General features: G+C 51.6%; 7 protein-coding genes across 7 annotated transcripts; 5 read left to right on the top strand and 2 right to left on the bottom strand.

Moving 5' to 3' along the window:
• The first annotated feature begins 90 nt into the window (after positions 1–90).
• On the top strand, positions 91–1,031 carry ASPACDRAFT_120688 (translation machinery-associated protein 16). Its single transcript, XM_020196369.1, has 3 exons — positions 91–361; positions 434–518; positions 585–1,031. Exons 1-3 carry the CDS (start codon positions 193–195, stop codon positions 865–867), a joined length of 537 nt encoding a protein of 178 aa, XP_020055685.1. The 5' UTR covers positions 91–192; the 3' UTR covers positions 868–1,031.
• Positions 1,026–2,571, top strand: ASPACDRAFT_120684 (MAM33 family protein). The gene is made up of 4 exons (XM_020196368.1): positions 1,026–1,420; positions 1,632–1,753; positions 1,816–1,874; positions 1,941–2,571. The coding sequence occupies exons 1-4, from the start codon at positions 1,228–1,230 to the stop codon at positions 2,470–2,472; spliced, it is 906 nt and encodes a 301-aa protein (XP_020055684.1). The 5' UTR covers positions 1,026–1,227; the 3' UTR covers positions 2,473–2,571.
• On the bottom strand, positions 2,544–4,961 carry ASPACDRAFT_120683 (DNA primase subunit PRI1). The gene is made up of 3 exons (XM_020196367.1): positions 4,484–4,961; positions 4,229–4,426; positions 2,544–4,166 (listed from the first exon to the last, which is right to left on the bottom strand). The coding sequence occupies exons 1-3, from the start codon at positions 4,708–4,710 to the stop codon at positions 3,035–3,037; spliced, it is 1,557 nt and encodes a 518-aa protein (XP_020055683.1). The 5' UTR covers positions 4,711–4,961; the 3' UTR covers positions 2,544–3,034.
• Positions 4,962–10,209: 5,248 nt separating this feature from the next.
• Positions 10,210–12,372, bottom strand: ASPACDRAFT_120680 (threonine synthase THR4). The gene is made up of 2 exons (XM_020196366.1): positions 12,159–12,372; positions 10,210–12,087 (listed from the first exon to the last, which is right to left on the bottom strand). The coding sequence occupies exons 1-2, from the start codon at positions 12,210–12,212 to the stop codon at positions 10,531–10,533; spliced, it is 1,611 nt and encodes a 536-aa protein (XP_020055682.1). The 5' UTR covers positions 12,213–12,372; the 3' UTR covers positions 10,210–10,530.
• Positions 12,373–14,519: 2,147 nt separating this feature from the next.
• ASPACDRAFT_120677 (uncharacterized protein) lies at positions 14,520–15,930 on the top strand. Its single transcript, XM_020196365.1, has 5 exons — positions 14,520–14,700; positions 14,756–15,016; positions 15,084–15,319; positions 15,374–15,624; positions 15,699–15,930. The coding sequence occupies exons 1-5, from the start codon at positions 14,610–14,612 to the stop codon at positions 15,736–15,738; spliced, it is 879 nt and encodes a 292-aa protein (XP_020055681.1). The 5' UTR covers positions 14,520–14,609; the 3' UTR covers positions 15,739–15,930.
• A 291-nt stretch (positions 15,931–16,221) lies between these two features.
• Positions 16,222–18,409, top strand: ASPACDRAFT_120676 (caspase family protein). Its single transcript, XM_020196364.1, has one exon. The coding sequence runs from the start codon at positions 16,409–16,411 to the stop codon at positions 18,329–18,331; it is 1,923 nt and encodes a 640-aa protein (XP_020055680.1). The 5' UTR covers positions 16,222–16,408; the 3' UTR covers positions 18,332–18,409.
• Positions 18,410–18,686: 277 nt separating this feature from the next.
• Positions 18,687–22,316, top strand: ASPACDRAFT_52732 (uncharacterized protein; the record flags this gene model as incomplete). The annotated part of the gene is made up of 3 exons (XM_020202652.1): positions 18,687–19,232; positions 19,294–19,347; positions 19,416–22,316. The coding sequence occupies 3 exons, from the start codon at positions 18,687–18,689 to the stop codon at positions 22,314–22,316; spliced, it is 3,501 nt and encodes a 1,166-aa protein (XP_020055679.1).
• Between the last annotated feature and the right edge of the window lie 1,247 nt (positions 22,317–23,563).

The following is a 23,563-nucleotide window of genomic DNA, read 5'->3' as shown; positions in this document are numbered from 1 at the left end:
GAACGCGATGGGGCGAGGGAAGCCATCTCATATTCTGATTGGTTTCATGTGAGCGGCCTGAGACCGCTTCCTCACCGCCATTGCATTCTGCCTGCCCAAAAAAAAAGAAATTCGCCGAGGGGAAAAAAATCGCTGATAAACTGGACGACATTGCAACAATCTAAAAGCAGACAGGAGAAACAAAACGTCACCATGCCGAAGACGCTACAGAAAGTACACAAGCACATTGCGAAAAAGAGAGGAGCGGTTGAAGCTCTTCACGAGTTCAGCAGAGATGCCAGAAGATTACGCCGTGCTACCGCTAGAGATGACCGAGTCGCTCGAGTGTCCGCCAATATGTCGCGGGGCAGACAAACCTATGGTGAGTGCCTAGCACTGCGCCACTCTTGTCACACTCCAAGGACTTCTCATTGATTAATCCCATGATATACAGTTGACCGCATTGCATACTTCTACGAGACCCTATCCGAGGATGCGACACCCATGTCGGAAGACGAGATGAAGGATATCGTGGTGAGGTATGTGCCGGCGGCGCAAGGCTCAATCATAGTTTCATGCGCTTTGAACGCTCACGTATAGACCAGGTATATCAACCGTAGTGTGCCCGAGATCGAGCAGTTACAGAGCGAGAGACGGAAGGGCAGACCCCCAAGCAAGCGGGAAGAAGCGTTGCTGCAGCGAACCGATGTCGAGAACAAGGAGTTTAAGACGGGATTTTGGTTGCCTGACCTTAGTGAGCAGGGTGTGATCAACTCGCTTAGGGCTTGGAATGGCGATTGGTCTGGTTTGAGCACAATGAAGTTCATCCGGATCACTAAGGATGGAGGCAAGCAGCCTTCAGTATTTCCCCCCAAGGGAATGTCTTGAAAGATTTTCTTCGTCTTCTGTGTTCCGAGTTGCAAAAAGTTGGGTGCTTTGTCGTGGGAATCTCATGGGACTATGGCGTTATGATTGCATATAATTCACGTGTACACACATATCATATCATATGGTTTTCCTTGAATCACCAGTAAATGAAGTACGTACTGTGCTGTACTTCAATGGATGGAGCTCCAGGTCTTGGCACGGGAAGAGCTTTGGAAAGTGGAGATGCCTGAGACTCCAGGCTCCTCTTGTTCACATCATCACTTTGCCTCTTCCGCATTCTTACCATCATCCCACCCCCATTCATTTTTCCCATTAAACTTTCAGCTTCAATCCATCTACCATCCATCCACTACCTTCAAGATGATGTCTCTTCGCACTCTTACTCGCTCCGCCCCCCGCTCCATTGCGCGGTCTCTCGCTATCTCCTCCCGCGCAACAGTCTCGAGACCTGTTGCCGCTGTTTCTCAGAATGCTTTCACCTTGAAGCAGATCACCAAGCCTGCCTATGCTGCTTTTTCGACCTCTCGGGCTTTCAAGCAGGCCCCCGGCGAGGGTAAGAGAACTCTCCCTGGAAGAACAATGGCGATTCTGCAATTTCCCATTCAAGCGCATCGATTCATTTTTTCCCTCATGTTTTTCGAGTTTCTCCCCATCACCTTATATCCACATTCCTGTCCCGTTGAAGCATTGGAAGCCTCGATCATGGACTGCAGATGACTTTTTAAGACGCACAACACTGATTACTTGTTGTACGAGCATTATAGGTGACGTCGAGCTTGTTGCCAAGCTTGAGGACGAGCTCAAGCACGAGAAGGCCTCCGGCCTTGAGGACCTGGATGGCTCCGTTCAGAACATCCAGTATGTTCTGCAAAACAACTCTTGGGAGGTAAGTTCCGTCGGACAATCGTTGTTTTGACTGTATTAGCTCACACATATGGTTTTTACTAGGTCAAGGATATCCCCGGCGAGCAGGAAGTCACTTTGACCAAGAAGTTCGGCAAGGAAGAGTAAGGAACCTTGTGCCCGCGTTGCCCTCCTTAATTATCATTCTGATCGTGTGTACTTCTCTATAGGATCCGCCTTACTTTCACCGTTGCAGACCTCCAAAACCTGAGCGAGCAGGAGGATTTCTCCGCTGATGGTCTGATGGACGCCAACGACTTCGGAAGCCACCAGCCTGCTAACCAAGGTCGCGCAGGCATCTCCCAGCTTCCCGAGGACCGTATCGCTCCCTCCGACCGCGACGAGATCGACATCGACGACCTTGAGCCCGGTTTCCCCGCTCGTGTCAATATCACCATTGAGAAGCCCGGCAGCGGCGCTCTTCTGATCCAGACCATGTGCACCGATGGCGTGTTCCAGGTTGAGGAGGTTTCCTACTTCAACAAGCCCGATCTGGCTCTTGCCCAGACCGCCGAGAAGGACTGGGCCAGACAGAGCCTGTACGCCGGTCCTCCTTTCGAGAACCTCGACGAGGAGCTCCAGAACTTCATTGACCGCTACCTTGACGTGAGAGGCATCAACGCCGAGCTTGCCACCATGATCCCCGACTACATCCAGGTCAAGGAGCAGAAGGAGTACGTCCGCTGGCTTGAGAGTACGTGACCCACCAATACCCCTTCCCTGTAAGCATTTGCTAAACCTCTGTCCAGATGTCAAGAACTTCGTTTCTGCTTAAATCCAGGCGGACGCGGACGTTCTTCTTCCCGATTCCTGCACAGCATGCTACTGAATGATGCGTTTTGAGTTTCACAACTATATCATCTGTCACTCCTGTCTTCTCCAAAGCAGGCTTTATGGTCAATAATGAGGTAGTGCTGTTCGTCTGACAGTCCTACAATGTAACAACATAGAATTGAATTTCAAAAAAATGTAATTTTGACTGGAAACATGGCTCATGTTGATTCATATTAATTCCCATAACCGCTTATTGAGCTCAGTCTGCAGTCAGAAATGAACAGAAAAGTAAGAACCATCACAATATTAACACAGAACACAGGGGAAAGGCCCTGTGACCCTTCTTCGAACGCCTGAAATATTCACTTTCAAAGGACATACTCCCAAATCGCTCCAAGATCATACCCAAAAATAATGCTACCCAGGCTAGGGCTTGAGAGAATTAAAACCATAAAGACCGCCATTCACCTAGAAAGCGAAACTCAGAAGCCTAGAACTCCATACTCTCAGGCTTTGTCTCCTCAACGTCCTCATTCCGCTCCCGTTTGCCACCACGCTCTTCCTTGAGAAGACCGGCGATGAAGGAGCGGAAGTAGTCGATGTATGGTTTCAGGCTCGTCTTCTCATAGTCCTGTACCCTGCGGCTTCCCTTCGCGTCCGAGTCCGCGACACTACCCTCGCCCTCGGCCGCCTCCGGTCCGGCATTGGTGCTCGAATGCTCCGCATCCCACGCATCGATCTCGGCGAGCAGCTGCGTTACCGTCGGCACCGAGAGGGGGTCAAACTGCTCTGCCTTGCGGGCGTCGATGGGGACACACACGCGGCCGGTGCCCGGGTGGATGACGAACGGGCTCTTGAGCAAGTGGATCATCTTCTTGCTGACCTCGGAATCCAGCCGGGGGTAGGTGTACTCCAGCACGATGTCTTGCTTGGCGTCGCGGAGCGTGGTCGGGTTCAGGGTGCTGCTCTTCCCCGTCTTGGCGAGGGCGTCGATGTCGGCCCACTTCTTGGCGCTGGTGCGGTCGGGCGAGGACTCCCACTTCTTGCGCAGCGACTCGTTGAGCCCTTTGTCCGGCAGGAGAGCCAGCAGGCGCTGCGCCTGCTCGGGGCCGAGGAAGGTGTCCTGGTCGACCAGCGTCGTCTGCGCGAAGTGGGATTTCAGGATGTCGAGGCTGCGCGCCATGTGCGGGTGCAGCGGTCGCTTCAGGTTCACCCGCTTGCCGCTGCTGTTGCCGCCCCGCACCACGTCCAGGTACCCGGCGATGGCCCGGCGTCGGTCATCCGGGAGGCTGCGCGCGCGGGGGTCGCACACCCAGGCGTGCGCACCACGGCGGCCGGAGTATACCCAGAGGATGTGTTCGAAGCCGAAGTCGTCGCGGAGGGCCGTGTCGACGACCTTGATGGCCATAGTCACAAATGCCCAGCATTTGCCGCAGATGTTGGCCTTCGTACAGCAGGAGCGGATGTCATCGTAGTCCGTCAAATCGATATCGAAGACGAGTTCCTTGGAGATGGGCTTCAACTGGCCGCCGCGGAGCGTCTTGCGATCTCGTGGGTTGGTGTTGTAGACAGGTCCGATTTCGAATCGAGACGGGTTCATCCGAATGATATCTTTGCGGAAGCTGTCTACCCGTTAGAACAGATTTCTGATAACGCACTTGTGCACCAATCCCGCAGCACTCACAGATCTGCCGTTGCATATGATTGGTATCGAAGGTAAGCATCGTTCTGGAGTGTGAGGGCGAATTCGCGATTGCCGAAATCGGGCGAAGGAACAATTCCGTGATTGAGCCATTGGAATAGGTAGCGGAACGGGAAGAGGCGTTGGTAGAATGCGAGCATGGTGTCTGTGTCTACCTCTGGACCTGGAGCAGGGACGGCGCTGAACGAGTAACCTCTATCAGTACCGGTATGCCTTGGTAGTCTGTGCGAAACCTACTCTGTCTGCATTGTGTCCTGATTCTGAGTGGCTGGCGCGCTAGAAGCTGGGTATTCTTCATCGTCATCGTCGTCGTTAAACAGGTCTTCCAATCTTACGCCTGCTGCTGCATTGTCGGGTGTATCGGTCTTGTCTTCGGAGGTGATCTCCGCTGGCGGAGCGTCTGGTAGAACTTCTTCATCTTTGCGATCGGCTGACGAGTCTTGCGAGGATACTGAGTGAGGCATCATAGGGGTGATGTTGTGGATTGTCTTGTTGTTGGACAGGACAACAATCGGAGATCACTGCATCTATCTCTCAGCTACCGCAGCACAGCAAAACCATTAACGCGCTCCAAGACGCGTGCCCACGCGCCGCTTGCCCTAAGCCCTGATACGATAGCTGAGTTGAGCAGAGCTAATCTCCACGTGATACATTGCTGCAAACGGTGATGAGTCAGCAAGGTACCGCCGACCCACCGAGAAAGCGACCAAGTAACTACGAAATACGAAGTATACTAAGGTTCGCTCCTGCAGAGCTTCACAATCACGTTTGCCAAGTTCTGTCTGGTACCACCCCTGCAGGAACACTCGCCATCTGCTAGCGCCGCTTGCGGGCATGGTTCCTGTCAAAAGGCTTACCAGATTTTGCTTTAATGACGTCTTACATTGCTCTCATAGCGACTACCTAGGTTGCGACACGTTATCCACTCACTCCAATGAAACATTACCGGCTTCTCATCTCAATGACTCTCTCACCAACTTCGAAAACGGCCGCTCCACAGTACGGCGCCAGATCCTTCGAACCTCAATGGGCCTTGAAGTTTTCTTACATAGCCTATTCGACTGTGTGACAGCGACCTATCTCGGTTTCGATTGACATTCCTCAATGATGACATGACCTGGATCTCGTCATAAGGCCATATGGACTACATTGTCCAGATAGAATGCTCAAATCAGCTACCTAATGTGCTTCGTGAGCATATGCCTGTACTGCCCGTGCTATATTCCCTTTCTTGCTTTCTGTCCCTGCCCTGATCCTTGACCCGACAAACTTACCTGCAACGTTACAGAAGGCGGACCTCGAGCGACCCCACATTCCTGCAAAGCTTTTTCGAATGTGTCAGCTACAGAGCCTTGCGAGCCAATCCATGCATTTCTACAAGCTTAACTCAGCTTTTCAGGGCTCAATACTCCGTAATGGAACGCAAAATTCCGGTAGCACTTCCCTTCTCAGCAGGCTTGTCTCCGCTTTGCTTGATTAGTTTGGCTTGCACTAGCATAGATCACGGCGATAGCCAGGGGTTTCCAGCTTCTCAATTCGAAAACCAGAGCACTCGCGCAAAGTCATGACGACAATACTACTCTTGACTTCCTATCTAAGTACAACCATCTAGCATCGTGTCCGAGGATCGTGGCTGACTGACGTGGGTACTGTGGGCCTCTGTCCAAGAAGATGTAGCAAGACGTTACATTCGCGCAACAGCTCGCCATATGAGAGACCCTTTGGCTTGACTCACAGCATCACATCGGTGGTCCCTTTCGCATCCATGGCTTGGTTAGCCTCAATCTGCGTCTCGTAGCCTACCAGAGCTAGCATCGATGAGCTTTACTTCTGCTCCTGAACCATACAACAATTGCCCCGTGCTTCGCTAACCAAAGGATACTACTGTGGCATTATCCTCGTCAGTGACGAATATCGTGTGCATAATCATCAGGCCCTTCGTCGAGAAGATTTAAAGGTCGAGATATTCTGCTTCATCGGATCGTTTCTTCCTTCTCTAATCCACCTCGTGCCGTACGGAAGCCACTCGCTGTTCCTTCTTCATCTCTCGTTTACACTAAAAGCTGTGTTGTTTGAGCATTTTGCATCAGGAAAAAAAAAAAAAAACCCCCCAAACCTCCGAAATGGTCAAGGGAACTATTGCACTCCTGGCTTTGGCTGCCCCAGCCCTTGCGGGTGTCATTCAAGGGCGTGGCGGAGAGGTAAGCTTAATGCAAACGCGTACCCATTCTGATTGACATGCTAAGAAGCCTCCAGCCCGACGAGAAGAAGCCAGCCACTACCAAGAAGCTTGTTCTCACCACAGACCCTCCCCGTACCATCACCAAGACTACTACCTATGTGACCACTGAGACCCCGGGTTCGTTTTGCTCTCGTGTATTTTCTCAAGCAGGCCGTGTCTAATATAGCTTTCAGAAACCACCACTGTCGTTGTCTCTGGGAACAAGACTCTTACGGTGCCCATCACTCTCACAAACACCGTTACTCTGACCACCACATGGTGCGAGGAGGAGGGCAAGACTATTGTTCCCACTGGCAAGGAGCCAGTGCCCACTGGCGTGAAGCCCCAGCCTAAGCCCAACCCTACTGGTACTGTCTTTCCTGTCAAGCCGACTACCAGCCACGGCACTGCTCCGATCAGGCCGACTACCAGCCACGGCACTGCTCCCATTAAGCCAATTAGCAGTCACGGCACTGCTCCCATCAGGCCGACTACTAGCCACGGCACTGCTCCCATCAGGCCGACTACCAGCCACGGCACTGCTCCCATCAGGCCGACTACCAGCCACGGCACTGCTCCCATCAACCCGACTACCAGCCACGGCACTGCTCCTATCATTGGCACTGGACTTCCCCCAGCTCCTTTCCCCAGTCACACCATCCCCGCCAACGGCACTGTTCCTACCACCAAGCCCGGACCTTTCCTGAACACCACCAGCATCCCCAGCGGAACCCAGCCGGTGCCTGTTGCTCCTGGTACTACTGTGCCTTCCGTCCCTGGATCTCCCACTGGCGTTGTGCCCGTTGTTCCTGTCGTGCCCGGCGAATCTACTCCGTCTACTCCTGGCTCTTCCACCCCCGGACAACCTGGTTCATCTAGCCCAGGTGCTCCTGGCGCTCCTGGCGCTCCCGGCTCCTCTACCCCCGGCGCTCCTGGCGCTCCCGGCTCCTCTACCCCCGGCGCTCCCGGTGCTCCTGGCTCCTCTACCCCCGGCGCTTCTGGTGCTCCTGGCGCTCCTGGTGCTGCTGGTGCTCCTGGCGCTTCTGGTGCTGCTGGCGCTTCTACCCCTGGCGCTTCTGGTGCTGCTGGCGCCTCCGCCCCTGGCGCTTCTGGTGCTGCTGGCGCCTCCGCCCCTGGCGCTTCTGGTGCTGCTGGCGCCTCCGCCCCTGGCGCTTCTGGTGCTGCTGGCGCCTCCGCCCCTGGCGCTTCTGGTGCTGCCGGCGCTTCTACCCCTGGCGCTTCTGGTGCTGCTGGCGCCTCCGCCCCTGGCGCTTCTGGTGCTGCTGGCGCCTCCGCCCCTGGTGCTTCTGGTGCTGCTGGCGCCTCCGCCCCTGGCGCTTCTGGTGCTGCTGGCGCCTCCGCCCCTGGCGCTTCTGGTGCTGCTGGCGCCTCCGCCCCTGGCGCTTCTGGTGCTCCTGGCGCCTCCACCCCTGCCAGCCCTGCCGCTCCTGAGGGTTCCAGCCCTGTTGCTCCTGCCGGCACCTCGACCCCCGAGCAGCCCACCGGCGCCTCCCCAGCGGAGCCTTCGGTCTCGAGCCTTACCGGCGCTGCTTCCAAGATGCAGCCCGTGGCCGGTCTTCTCGCCGCTGTCATGGGTCTGATGGCCCTTCTGTAGATGACACCTCCATCTTCAGCAATGATTGATAGAGCCACTCATCTTCCCCTCTGACCAAACGAAGAAACTATTAAATCAAAATAATTGGTGCTTGGAGTTTGGTTTTGAATTTTTGCTACATCGTTGGTTTTCTTTCCTATGTCATGAAGAAAGAAGGACTGTTCTATGATTATGATTCAGGACTACGACTCAAGACACAGCCAGGCGCACTGGGGTGAGCGACAAGAAACACTGTGCTCAGCTCCTGGTTGATATTCATCGGCAGTCTTTTTTACCTACTAGTTTAATAATATATAGTGAGTACGGTACGTGGAATAAAAATGGCATTTCTCTTTTTTTTTTGTGGATTCTTGGATTCACTTTTCAAGCCTGCACTTTCTCTTTCATGTAGCTTCGATGCATCTCTTGGTTGCTCAATTTCTTTCTCTTGTCTTCCTACTATCCTACTCTCATAGGAAAAACTTGTCACATCGCCAATGCCGCGAGTGCGTAATCATGTATCCCGGAAACGGAAGGGGTTGCATCTTACGTAGTCCTTAACCCAACCCAGCACAACCACCTCGGAGACAAGAGGGGTGTGGGGAGATCGTGTGTGGGTCCTACGAGTAGATATGAGTACTGAGTAGGTGAAGAATCAAATGCAACCCAATGAATGATATCAGGTAGACAAAATTCCACGATAAGGAATGATCAGCATATTCAAGCAGTATGCGTGAGTCCCATAGATCCCATGACAATCCCTGACGTGGTGATGCCGTTACTACCCCTCATCCTATTACTCGTATGGGTATGTAGCAGGGAGTAGAACTCTGCCCACCCATCCGCATCGTCCCTATATTCTCCAGATGCTAGTCGAGATACGGCATATCTAGAAAAAGGGAATGAGGGCCCAAGCTGATCTAACTCGTGACAACGATTGTAAAAAACAAAGTGATATCTAGGATAGGTCTGAAGACTTAGCCCTAGTTTCGGATTGGCAAAGGATTAAGCTAGGGCTGTGGGCAAACTACCCACCGAGATACATAGTACAACATACTCGTCACTATTTGTAGTTTTACCTGACATGGGTGTTTTTCCTGGACCCATTTATAACTGGTGGCAATCGACTTGGAACTATCAGGAACCAGCTGGTTCTTGAGGAATAGTTGCACCTATCCGGAACTAGTATTGTATCTTGTTGCAAGTCTGGCTCTGTTCTACTGTGTATGAAAGAAAATCAAGTAATGGAGTATTGGTCAAATATTATATAACTCTTAGCAAAGAGATTGGTGTAGAAATAGCCACGAGGAATAGAGATGGGATGGAGATGTATAGAAGGGCGATACTTACCTTAGTAGGAGACTGTTACGTTTACTGTGAAGACTGGAACACTGGCCGGGTAATTCGACCCTCTACTTTAGTAATAAGGGTGGAAGGTGATATTAGCATCAGATTGGTCGAAGGAAAGGTAGAAGAGTGGTGGAGAATGAAAAAAGGAAGAAAAGTATGAAATAGACAAAGGGTGTTAGGAGTATACCTATCAGAAGGTTGGAGAGAAGGAGGAAGAAAGAGGAAGAGGAAGAGAACAGAGAAGACAAGTAATTCGAAGGATACAGTGGAGGAAGTCAGTTTAATCAAGGGGACGGGTCATATTAATCATAGTAGATCTGAGAGGAGGTATAATTCTATTACTGGTAATAGTAGGGGCAGAGGTATGTAAACTACTGTAGGATAGGAGATCTAACAATAGGATTAGATGGTAAGTAAGGTTGCTATTAAGTAGCACTATTCCCTAGTAGGGTATAGTATAAAGTAGCTGTGAATAGAGATAGGGTTTGAATAGTCACTAAAGTATCAGCTAAGTATGGTTTCAAGTAGATGTGAAGAGGAATATTCTGTGACTGGATATTATAAGATGTATATGCAGTCTACGTAGGGTATATATAGACGAGAAGAAGAATTTATCAAGGAGAAGAAAACAGATATTAGTACTAGATTATCTAGTTGGGTAGTTAGGTGCACTGTTACTTTTAGCAGCGGTCTAGAATATATGTTAGGAGAAAGGGAGTAGTAGAACTAAAGTTATAGAGATGTTGAGGCGAAGGATAGCACAGAATTAATTAAGGTAGAAGAGTAAATCATTCTTATCTGTGTATAATCTAATGATATATGTATGGATAGTCTCCTACCCACCCGCCCATTATATGATGCGAAAAGTACCCAAGGGAAGGAATAGTCGAAGAGCAGGATGCCTAAAATTGAGGCAGAATTCTTGTCGTATGTTTTGATGTAGCTTTTATGATATCACAGTAGAGGCAAGAAAAAGCCTACTTGAGAACAGAAATCGTCATGTATGTATATAGGATCGATGATGCGGAAGGGGGAAATATGATAATGGGAGTAAATGGTCTTAGGATGCAAACGCGGAATTCTTTCTTTTTGGTTGTCTACGACAGAAGCAAGCAACATCTACCGCTTACCCTCCAGCTCCTGCTCGACCTCGGCCTTAACGATCTCGCGGACCTGCTCCCATCCGGCCCCGGGGCCGACGGGGGTGACGCGGCTCTCGCGCTGCTCCAGGCCGATGAACTCCTGGGGCAAGACCTCGGTGAAGTCATAGCCGTCCTCGGCGCGCAGGGCGAGGTCGACAGCGCTGGCGAACTTGGCCGGGTGAGCGGTGGACAGGGAGATGTGGACTGCGCCGGGGTTGCGCTGGATGGAGCGGCGGGCGGCGGCGACACCGATGGCGGAGTGGGGGTCGAGGATGTAGCCGCCGGTCTTGGAGCTCTTAGCACTGCCGGGGCCCAGGTTGGCCGGGAAGGAGGTGCGGTAGGTGTCGCGGATCTGGGCGATGGTCTCGTCGTTGCTGACACGCTCGGACTCGAACTCGGCCTGGGCGCCCGCGAAGACGGCGGGCGAGACCTGGAAGCCGCCCTCGGTCTTGAGCTGCTGGAGCCAGCCGCGGACGCTGTCGCAAGCCTGCTTGCGGCGCGCGTCGGCCGAGGCGGCGTCGCTGCTCTGGTAGGCGAGGAACCAGAGGAGGCGCTCGAAGTTGCTGCTGACCAGGATGTCCATGGCCGGGCTGTGGGTCTCCTTGACACCGGTGCCGTTGGCGTCGTTCTTGGTGTAGGCGCCGCTGCTGCGGAAGAAGCGGTCCAGGATGTCGTTCTCGTTGGTCGCGATGACCAGGCGCTCCGCGGGGAGACCCATGCGCTTGGCGAACCAGCCGGCAAGGATGTCGCCGAAGTTACCGGAGGGGACCACGAAGCGCAGCTTGGAGTCCTTGTTGAAGGAAGGGGACTTGGTGAGGGACAGGTAGGAGTAGAAGTAGTAGGAGATCTGGGCGAGGATGCGGGCGAAGTTGATAGAGTTCACGGCCGCGAGGTTGTGGGTAGAGTTGAGCTCGGGGTCGGCGAACAGAGCCTTGACGAAGTCCTGGCAGTCGTCGAAGGAGCCCTCGACAGTGAGGTTGTGCACGTTGGCGTCCAGCACGGTGGTCATTTGGGCCTGCTGGATCGGGGAGACCTTGCCCTTGGGGAACATGATGAAGATGGAGACGTCCTTCTTGCCGCGCAGACCGTAGATGGCGGCGGAGCCGGTGTCACCGCTGGTGGCTCCCACGACAGTCAGGTGGTGACGGTCCTTGCCCTCCTTGCCCTGGTTTTTGCGCACGAGGAAGTACTCGAACAGGTTACCGAGGAACTGAAGCGCGACATCCTTAAAAGCGAAGGTGGGGCCGTGGAAGAGCTCGAGCAGGTGGAGGTTCTGCTTGCTGTCGAGTTCGATGGTGGGAGTACGTTCGGGGTGACGGAAGGTGGCGTAGGAGCGGCGGATGATGTCTTCGAGGTCGTTGCGGGGGATTTCGGACTCTGAGATGTAGAGAGACATGATACGGAAGGCGACTTCCTCGAAGCTCAGATTGCGCCATTCGGACTCCCAGTTAGAGGGGAGGGAGGGAATCTCCTCGGGGATGAAGAGACCGCCATCAGAGGCCAGACCCTTCAGGACGACCTCCTCGAAGGAGAGCTAAACGCAAGTTCAGGACAGATTAGCCATTGAATCGGGAAAGTGTTGTTTGTAGGGATTTGTTGCCATACTCCGTAGGAGGCACCCCGCGTGCTCAAATATTTTTGCGACAGAGTATGCGACATGATGATTGGATATATGATGGGGGGGAAAGGAGGAAGATAGGACAAAGAAGACACTCAATTGCGAGCCAGAGCCTCTTCTGACAAGAATCCCAGCGACAGAACAGAAAAATATGAAGAGCGCGAGAGTGAGCGAGGATGAGGGGGCGAAGACAAGAGGCGATGATTCACCCGCCCAAAGAAGAAATTCGGAGGGGTTGCCTGCTGCTTTTGGATTAGTGGCTCCGATGGCGGAGACGATCACGTGGCGTGCCTATTGGAGTATGTGAACCGTAAGCCTGCCGCAGCCAAGACCGGGCTATTACGACTACGTACTAGACGCTCTATCAAAGGAACCCACCAAAGACACCTTATAAGATTCTAAAGCCAACTCCGACAGCCAGCTTCTGAAGAAAGATTTTGAATGCTTCTAGTGAAATAACCCGTCAATCGACTGGCATCAATTCAGAATCATAATCTTACTTTGCAGCCCTTAGGGCAGAGAGAGCAAAGCAGCTCGTAGGTGCCTCGTCGTGAAGAGCATCATATTGACTGACGCTCAAGTCAAAACTCATTGGTAGATTGCAGTAAGCGATATAGAAATGAGCTTCTGATATTGAGTAACAAACCAAGGCAATGGCACTATTGCTACCACGAGTGTATCCAATCCACTGCCACTGCTGCCAATTGACGTTGCCGGATTCTCACTCCCTTGAGGTGAACAAAGAAACTCAATAGAGACCCCTTTCCAGGGTTACGGCTTATAATCTTTGTGTTATCAGTTTGCATTCGTGCTCTCAAGTGCTTCCACGATATGGCATCACCTTGTGAGGTATGATTCAAATGCTAAGATCAGCTACCGTGAGATTATGCCCAATTCTATATTCTTCGCAGGCTTAGCTATATTAAGGCTATATAATATGTATTTCCGTCTATCCTCTCACAACCCCTACGCTTTGTACTACAAGATTAGAAATGCTAATGTTTAGCGCTAGCCGCCATTTGAAGCATAGGCGCGGAACACTTACGGCTGAATCCTGCCACGAACGCCGTAAAATCGAAAAGTTAGACAGGAGAGGTGCTACAATGATTGCATGGCCTGAGCCTGAGTCATTAGTGTCTTGCTCTATCCAGATTCATGGACAAAGCTTGCCTATAAAGAGGTAGGTACCTGGAACCAGGTCTTCGGTGCTGTTAGACAAGCATAGTCCGCTTCTCTCAGTAGCTTCAGATATCCTAATCACTAAATACAACTTCCAGAAGCAGATAGCAGAGCAACAGCTGGTATACTCAGAATCTTCCTTCTTGACCTAGAACGGAGCTCAGAATCAATCGATGCGAAGCGCCGACGTTTTGCCCAGTTCACTGAAAGAGCTTAAATTGACACCTCACAATATGACCAGAAGACAGATACTCAGAAACTTGGGAAGATGCCAAACAGAGGAAGCCAGAGTATTTTTTTCACAGCCGGACATAGAAGCTAGGATACAAAACCTATTCAGCTGCTAATCATGATTCATCTCATTGGAGATCCCCTTCGTGGACTCTAGTGCCATTTTTCACAGAATTTCCGCTTTCATCGCAGAGAGTATACTGGTTAGGAAGAATCACACTCTCGATAAAGTATGGACCTTCCTTCGAAATTATTCTTTCGCGGTCACGGACAACTATATATACCTCATCCCAGACTGCGAATTTAGGCTTCTGTTTTACTGTGTCATTACACTGGCAGGATATTGTTTCTGGCCATGTGCGTACAAGCAGCTTACATTCGAGTAAGAAGACACGAATGCTCGTCCTTCTTCAATTGAGAGTGATATGCCAGGGCCATCTTCCCTATCGACTAGGTTAACCAAAATCAGATGTCATCATCACAAGATCGGACCCCGTTGGTCTTGTACGCACCTGTTCAACGACTCAATCTCTTTGCCGAAATCCATAACTTGGAATCTGTATGTCAAAGCAAGTTGTTGGGAAAAAGATAATGACGGATGGGGCATATCAAGTGACCGAGGAGGATTTATAACAGTCTACAGCGGACTGGGACAATACGGCTGCTTTTAGGTTGTATTAGAGCCATACAGTATTTCTTGACACTTCACCTGCACCTAATGCAAACATTCCGAGCAAGGCGACGAACAACGTGATCCAGGTGCTGCCCTTACTGCCTTCAGATGTTATCCCTGCAATCATATTGGCTCGTCCTGCATTAATGCCCAATGTAGCCTCATAGATCCTGGGCCAGCCGCGAGGCTCAGACCCCAACGAAGCTGCATCGCCACATTCTACTTTGTCACAAATAGCCATCTTGCCTATTTTTGCAATTGTGGATTGAAACGAGACTCGGAATCAGTATATGGTTTCTTGAAACAGAATCTATATACCATCTCATTTGGACCACCTGCAGTGAAATCTAAGCACATGAATGTACTCAGTAGAACATTTTTATCCAGGAAGATCAGAACCCCACGAGATCTAGAGAGTCAAAATATTCATCTAAAATCCGAGAAAAGTAAGCCACCTGCAGCAAGCAAGCGAGCTGGTCCAGACTACTAATCGTTACGCAGTCGAAGACTTTCCCGCCGGATACCCGCGGTTTTGTGCATTGATTAGTTCCACCAACTCGTTGCAGCTCTACCGGAGATTTTCCATCCTGCGGTCGCGGGACCTTTTGTTGAAACAAGATCGATTGTCGATTCTAGAGAAAAGACTCCAGGATCTTGATCTTAGGGAAGAGAAGCCCTCATATCTCGGCAGCTGTCGTCGCGACCTCAATAATGAGCGTCAAGCAGTCCTGTCTGACATATCAAAGGCTTTGTTCGACTATGGTAAGTATATCCGGCTATTGTACTGAGGCTGTGGCACACAATTCCTGATTTGAACCCCCCTTTCAAGATCAAACTCTACTCAGAAATTCTCGAATCGCCGACTTGAAGCATGCCGGGCCTCGTCAAGTCGTCACCCTACGGAACTGGATCGAGGGCAATGCATGTGTATCTCGTAGTGAGACCGATTTTCTGCAACACGACGGAGACTTGATAGCTCTTTCATCACCCAAAGATGAAACCTTGGCCTGTCTGGAAGAATGGGTGGAGGACAGACTGATTAGCCTTTTCACGCGATCTTACAAAGTATGTTAATCGTTGTTTCCTGAATCAAGAGGCATGCGCTGAAAGATCAGTCAGAATCAATGCCAGGCGCTGTCCGATGACCCAATGGTGTATATTCCCCATGGAATATTGGCTATTATTCTGGCCCGGGCATTGCTTGGAACCTTCGTCGTGATTCTGATCATGGTCCCTGTCCTGATCTGCAATTTCCTTTTGAGTGTGCTGTTACGACTCGTCGTAGTCAGCTTGGCGACAACGGCATTTATTGCATTCCTATCAGGGGGCACCCATGCCAAGACCATTGAGATATTGGCTGCAGCTGCTGCGTGAGTCGTACTCTCTTGAGACATGGCTTGTTAGTCAAACTTGCTACATGAATTACTGACACTATGTGGAGCAGATACGCGGCTATCTTGACGGTCTACGTTACGCAAAGTTGATCTGGTGGTGGCTCAATGACGCGTTTAGCAGTCTGTACTCGAGACCTAGTGGAGTACAGTACAGATGTTGAGACTATCCCTACCCGACCTGTCTAATATTCTCGCTTGCGGGGCAGCGTTAAGTAGAGATGTATATATAATACATATGCGCAACGAGCGCCAACCTTGCTTAGAGAAAGAAAAAAAAGCTCCAACATATTTCTTTCCAGCCTTGTCCGAGAGGAAGGTTAAGCTGTGGCTATCCTGGGTTCCTGGGTGTTTCACTGAACAGAAATATAGACTGGCATCGTGAATGCGTGTACAAAGGTCAAGACTTAGCCTTCACACGCCGTAGCAATCTAAGTCTATCTAGAGACGTAAGCACTAGTAGATACCTGATAGGATGCATCGATAATTGGCCAGCGAACAGTGACCTGGCCAATCATCTGAAGTGTTTGAGGATGGCCCGGAGGCGCAGCGCTTATGCATGCACCTCGCGATGATGCCTGAAGTAACTCCTACCATCATCTTCTCCTCCCCCAACTGCAGTATATCTTACATTTCTTCATCTCGTCTTCTCTTCTGATTATGCCCTAGATCTAAGAGTGTTCTCCACGTATCTTCGTGACCTACCTAACCCCGTGAGTATAATCAGGGTCTGGCCCGTACCTTGCACGGACTAGAATCTACGATGCCACAAAGAAAGGCATTGCTCATCGGCTGTCCCCTAGGACTGCAAGGCCCAACACATGACGTGAGCGCTATGGAAGAGCTTCTGCGGGAGCAAGATTTCCAGGTAATCCGCTGCTGTGGTCCAGAGGCAACCCAGACGGGGATCCGCGAAGCCTGGGGTCGTCTTATTGAGGAGTGTCAACCCGCAGATGCAGTGGTGATATATTATTCGGGACATGGAGGTTTGATCAACGGATCGGGCTTCAGGGGGCCTGGTCTTCCGGCATGTTATCAGACCTTGTGTCCGATGGATTATGAGGAAGGATCGGTCGAGGATTTCCGCGGCATCCTCGACTTTGAGATCACGCACCTGGTGCGCCAGACAACTGACCGGACGAAGAACGTAACCACCATCTTCGACTGCTGCCATTCCGCCCATATCACCCGTGCCCCGATCCCACGAGAGCATTCTACCGGCAACTCCACAGTCACCACGGTGGTGAGGAGCCTGCCACGGATGACGTTCGATCTGACAAGCTACGTCCGTTCCCTCCCAAACATCTTCTCCCCCGACCCGGATGGCGGAGTTCACCTCCTCACCAGCCTCGATAATCCGTATGCGGTGCGTATCTTCGCGGCGGAGGTGGATCAGAAAGCATATGAATACCAGAAGGAGGATAGTAGCTGGGCAGGTGCCATGACCGAGGCCCTTATTAAAGAAATTCGCCAGCAGTCCGACCGCGGGCGCTCGTGGCGGACCACTATTATGAAAGTGCGCGAAGTGGTGCAGCGCCGGTTTGATCAGCGGCCTCAATCGCACGGGCCTGACCAGCGGCGGCTTTTCTCGATGGAGATGACCCCCGTCAACGTTTTGCATGTCAAATTGCAGGAAGGACATCCGGTCATGGCGGGTGGTTCAGTCCTTGGCGTTCGTCGGGGAGACGTCTACGTAATCCAGCCCTTTGGAGACGAATACATCGACGAGGCAGCATGCCTGGGTACCGCGACAGTCGTCAATCTATGTGGGTTCCAGGCGTTGCTGGCTCTGAACCTCAGGCCCGGGTGCTCGATCCCCCAGGACGGAGCCCTGGCCTTCCAACGCACAAATGTTGCTGATACCGATGGCTTTCAACATGATAACAACTCGGTTCAGGCTCGCATTGCAGGGCTCGTTCGAAGCGCAGATGTGCCTGGCCACAGACATGGCGATGGCCATGAAGAGGGCCCGCCCCAACTCGCCATGAGATGCGTGACACAAGATGATTCTATCATTTTATTCGCAGGCAATAATCTCAAACTATGCGAGTTCGCAAACACGTCCGAAGGGATCCAGTCAGTAGTAGATGCAGCGGAGCAAATAGTCAAGGCGCAGCACCTTCTGTCTCTTCGATGTGAGGTACAAGAAGAGCAGTTGCAACACCGGCTTCAGGTTAGCCTCACCACGCAAAACCAGATGGATCAGACGGCAGTCTCGGTCCAGACCAGGGGTATCGAAGAGGAAGATTACCTGCGGATTCGGCTGCAGAACCTAGGGGCTGAGCGTCTGTACGTTGCGGTCTTTGAGATTAACGTGGCTGGGAAAATCACACTGCTTACAAGGTCCACGCCGTGTGGGAAAGCCATGTCGAGCCGGCAAGAATCGACGCTGGGAAGTAATTGGCTCGAGAACCGAGGCCTTAAAATGACATGGCCTACTGGGATCGGCCGCGAAAGTCCTATCCAGGAGCATCTGGTACTTGTAGTCACCGACCATGAAGCTGATCTCCGGGCATTGGAAACAAGGAAAACGAGCCCTACGCTGCGGGATGTCCAACGTGCTGCGGAGATCCCCCATATTCGCTGGGCCGTACTGCACCTCAGGTTTCTTCTTAGGCCCAGGCCTGTGGCTGACTCAGGGCCCGGTTCAGATAATAGCACTGATAGTTTAGTACAAGCAAGATAAAGACAAATAGTGAATGAATTCTTTCATGGCGATAGCTTTAGGATAGATTTTTGCCATCTACTGTGAATTTTCACTGTGAGTAACCGAATGTAAGCTAAGCCACTCTGCAAGCCCCATGTATCTGCAGGCAGAGCTGAATAAGGTGGCGGATTACTGAACATCCCTGCCATTGTTGCCTAGAAAGCGCTGAGTCTGAGCGAGGCTGCCCGCCATAATCATAGAACCTGCGACGTCAACCACCAGAGGAGTTTTTTCCCCTGCCTTCCCTATACCTTGAACTACCTTGCTCTGAAAGCATTCAGGCATTCAACCATTAAACCCATTCCATTCTTCGATATCGCAGATCTCACTTAGAATGGCGTGCTCCTCGAAGTATCCGGGATTGCAGTCCCACGGCCAAAGAGCAGATAAAATAACAGTACCGCCGCCTGAGCACTCCTCGGATTCGAATGAATGGACCACACTGTACATCGTCTCGGCTCCCTTGCCTCCCAGCATCTCTGCCGTCCAGTTCAAAATCACCAGTCATGACCAGGGGTGGTGCAGTGACCCGGACAATGGAAGCTGGTCCTGGTTCGATGCGTCAATCTTAGGCTCGTGGCACGAAGACCAGCCTCCAGCATTTGAGGACCTGTCCGACCCTATCTACCTCAAATCCTCTCCCCACGACTTTGGCCAAATGCTGCAGGATCGCGGGTTCTATTTCAAGGACATTCCCGGCCGGAAGGATGAGGATAACATGAGATCTCCAGGCGTGACCAGGTGCGTCGTCAAGAACAAGATTCAGACGGGGTGGCAAAATCACACCGTGACTTGGCGACTGGAGGACGGTGGAGAGAATGCCGAATTCCTCTCGCTCCTCGAAGAAGGCGATCGATTGGTTGTATGGGCACGGGCAAAGGTTCGATTTCCGCGCCTTTCCGTCTAATTGTCTCTGACACCCCAGACTTATGCATCGATAGTTTCGTGGATGGCTGAACGTCGTAAAAGAAGTCGAGATTCTGATATCAACGGAGGTAAGTCGTCTGGTCTACGTTGATACTAGGGGAAAGGACGACTGTTGCCTGACCTTTCATATATATAGAGAGTACAAGACTTTGCACAGCCGGTGCAGAGCCCTCCGATCGATCAACTCAATGTTGTTGAACCTTCAGGTTCGCAAGCACGGAACGATGATTCTCTTCCTGGCATCGGACTGCCCAGTGTCGAGGCTCCTAAGCTGGATCTTGCCAGGCTCCAGCAGTATGTCTCTGGATTGGATTTCCAAGAGTCTCCCCACGCGCGCCAGGTGTTTTCCAGATACGAAAAGAGCCTGGCTACAATGCCCATGAATCACCCTGAGAGGCCAGGGCTCCTCGGTAAAATGGGTGTCTTCTTATTTAAACGTTACAAGTACAGTAAAGACCCGACTGATTTAGGGAAAGCCATTGCTTACCTTCAACTGGCCACTCTGCTACAACCCGAAGATCCTGTATGTTCTTACATGTATGGAAGAAGCCTCATTGCCAGATTGGGTTTCGGAGGAAGTTTCTCTGATATTGATATTGCCATCAACCACCTTGAACGTGCTCTGGAAATCGGTCTTACAGACAAAGCAATGCAAAAGGAAACGCTTGAGATACTGATCGTGGGCTACAAGGTGCGCATCAGCTATTCAAACACCGAAGCCGATCTTCGGCGCGCATATGAGTTGATGGAAAGGCTCGACGTGGGGACCGAACACGGTTCCTATAAGCAATTCGAACAGCAAGAGTTGCAGTATCTCTTGACCCGGCATCAACGTGCTCCAGCAGAGGCCCGTGGCGCCCGCGATGGCTTGTTGAGCGCCAAGACTGACATTCAACGCGATGAATTGGGCGAACAAGAACACATTGACACAGCTATTTCAGCGGCCGAGGCAGCGCTTTCTGGCCTTTCACAGAGCGATCGAAGTTATAAAGCACTGCTGCTGGGTTTGTCCACGCAGTATATGAAACGGTACCTCCAGGCAGGACATTCCGACGACCTTGAACGCGGGATTTCACGAGCTGAGAAGGCTGTAGCCCTCATGGAGCCCCATGATCTTCTGGGAAGATTGTCAGCACATTTCAATTTGAGTGGACTTCTCAGCGCCAGGTGGGAAAGAAACCGTAACATTGCAGATCTTCATGCAGCAGACTCTCATATCCGGATAGCTATCGGCAACCTTCCTGCAAACATTTTCAGCACGGCGAAAGTAGCCATGTTGTTAAGCGCCAGTCATATCCTGGCCTTTCATCATGAGGCGACAGGAGACATAAGCAAACTCGAGTCAGGAATTGCAATGCTTGAAGACATAAATCGCGATGGCTTGAATCTTGTCGATCGGCCTGCTAGGAGTGCTTATCTCACTCTCTTAACAGGCCTGTACGAAAATCTATACTACGCAACGAAGAATCTCCAGCATCTTGACCGAGCTATCACTCTGCTTGATGATGAAGGTCTTCACTCGGCCACTATCGGCGGTTCGCTTGATCCTGGGGTTTATGCCCAATATGGGAGACTTCTTCTACAAAGATTTCGCCAAACGAGAAACGGTTCAGACTTCCAAGTCGGGTCTAAACATCTCGCGGCTGTCTGTGTTTCAGCCGATGTGCTACCTATAAGTCGTGTGCAAATTGCCAGGACTCTGATACATTTCCTCAATCATACTGAGAATTGGAACCTTGCTGCTATGGCTGCTGAGCTGGCCCTCCCCACGCTGAGTCGTCTCAATGCTCACGACTTACAGCGGGAAGATCAAATCTTTATCAACCGGCAGATATCCGGCCTTGCGAGTGAGGCATGTGTCGCCTTCTGTAAGTTAAATCTGGTAGGCAATGCAGTAAGAAAGCTTGAATATGCCCGTGGATTTGTTGTAGGGCATTTGATCGACTCGCCGAGTGACCTGTCGAGCTTGAAGAGCACTCACCCAGCTTTGGCAGAAGAGTATGAAGCTCTCCGTTCGCGGACGTTCAACCATATCACAGCATCTTTAAATCAGAGCACATCACAAACTAGCCACCGATACGATGATCTGAAAGAGCTCAGAGAGTGCGAGGATAAGATTCGTGAGATCACAGGCTTCGAGGACTTTCCTCAGACACTGTCCAAGCAGGTGCTTGGAGATCTTTTACGAGAAGGACCCATCATCATTGTCAACGCGACGTGTGTGAGTACCGATGCGATAATTATGACCATTCCTCGTGGCTGGGTTCTTCATCTGCCCGAAATGGGGTCTAAGGCGCCTCCAGAATTCGTGCGGCGTCTCTTGAGCCATGAAAACTTCCGTTGCACCACGGGAGATTCGAATAAAAGGGATATGGAGCCTGAGTTATCACCGGAGGATTTCACCCACGAGTGGTTATCGTGGTTATGGTTCACTTGCGTCAAGCCGTGCTTAGATGGATTGGGAGCGCAGGGTGAGCTCTCGTTGGAAGAACCCCGGTCCCGTGTGTGGTGGATCGGAGCCGGTGCGGCCAGCGGGCTTCCCTTTCACGCAGCGGGGGATTATCGAAACGGGGGACACACAGACGGGCAGAGTTGCCTCGACCGAGTGATTCCGTCGTACATTCCTAGCCTGAGGGCCTTGAAGAACGCCCGCTCGAGAGCGGCTCAGGTCCTGCCCCTGCAACAAGCGACCTCCTCTCTTTTGGTGGTCACGATGCCCGAGACCCCGGGTCATGGCGCGCTCGCGAGTGTTCGACGTGAGGCACAAGGCATCATCCGTGCAGCCGAGCCTTCGTTACGGGTGACAGAACTGCCAGGGCCTTCCACAGCAGACGTCCTTGCCCAGCTCGGCAACTCGGACATCGTCCACTTCGCTTGCCATGGATACTCCGATCCCAGTAACCCGACGAGCAGCCATCTCGTGCTCCAGAAGCAGGGTGTGTCGGGCATGGGCATGGTCCCTGACACGCTCGAGGTCTCCGCCCTCCTCGATACACAGACCATATCTGCATCGTTCCGTACCGATGTGACCGTCTAAACCTGGAAGCTTCCATGCAAACTACTCAAACCCCTGCATGAGGCTCTTCTGCTGCCCATAGCAAGCGCCACCACTTTCCAGTTCCTACCTCTCCACCTGTCAACAAGGTGCCTATTGCGGGTTACGCACGAATTTCAGCGGAGCAACCCAAATGACCTTGTGTACTATTCTTCTCAGCCTTTTTGGCTGCAGCCTTTCCCTATGCAAAAAGACGCACCGAATGTGAGACTGACATACGAGGTCACTCTAGTTTCCTCAGCAGCCACTTGAAGGCAATGAGCTGAAGGTCCCGCTCTCCAGATGGTTCCTCGCAATTCCAACCTTCCGATTCATGGGAAAGGTCCCCGCTCTGTCCCGCTCCACTCCAGGCAACTTCGGTCGGACACCCACGCCTTCCGTGTCTAGCCCCTCCACATGCCAGATAGGCAACAACAGTCCGGAAAATCACTTTCAGAAATCCCATGCCGCGCAATGTTCTTATCTGATCGACCGGGAAGTCGAGCTCAATCACCCTCTAGCCATAAGGGTCACAGAACCGGATATCGCCATAGCGCCTAGTGCGTATTGGCAAGAAACGTTCGAGAACAAAGTCCAGTATGTCAGGCGGCGATCAATATTTCGTACCGAAGGGCTAGGTTAAATAAAACTACCATTATGATGTCGATAAATGACCGTTCAGCCAATGATCTTCATCAAAACTTCCCGGGTCTTGATATTGGTTTGACTGTTATAGAGAGGCAGCTCCTTCAGTGGACAAATCTGTTACGCAAGGGAAAGAAGACCAAACTTGATATCCGCGTTCATTACCTTGCAGACAAATGAGCCTCGCGTGGGGAAAAGCGCGGTGCTATCTCAGTGACCAAGACCATGCTTGCCGATAGGGATGCCCAGATTCATGCAGAGCAAATCTTGGGTCAATACTCACCTTGGCAGCCTGTCTATAATGCGTTGCGATGTCCTGGGCCACCATGTGATAATCATGACGGGCACTGCTGGCAGGACCTCGTGGGAAAGAAGCATTTCTAATGCAAGACGCACCATCTTAGACACCTTATTGGTTTGATAAAAAAGAAAAAGCTAAACATTGAATCTCACAACGATGTGTCGGATGAGGTACGACAACAATCATTTGCAGAAGAGCAACATCGATTGGAAGGCAACGCAATACTTAAAGGCAGTTGCCAATCGATCCGAATTTTGACGCAAGGACCGTGATATATCGGAAGGATGCTATAAGTGAACGGTCA

This window comes from Aspergillus aculeatus (genome assembly GCF_001890905.1).
Source record: "Aspergillus aculeatus ATCC 16872 unplaced genomic scaffold ASPACscaffold_9, whole genome shotgun sequence".
Classification (NCBI taxonomy): domain Eukaryota; kingdom Fungi; phylum Ascomycota; class Eurotiomycetes; order Eurotiales; family Aspergillaceae; genus Aspergillus; species Aspergillus aculeatus.
Note: the sequence above shows the minus strand (reverse complement) of the source record. Positions and strands in the feature narration are given on the sequence as shown.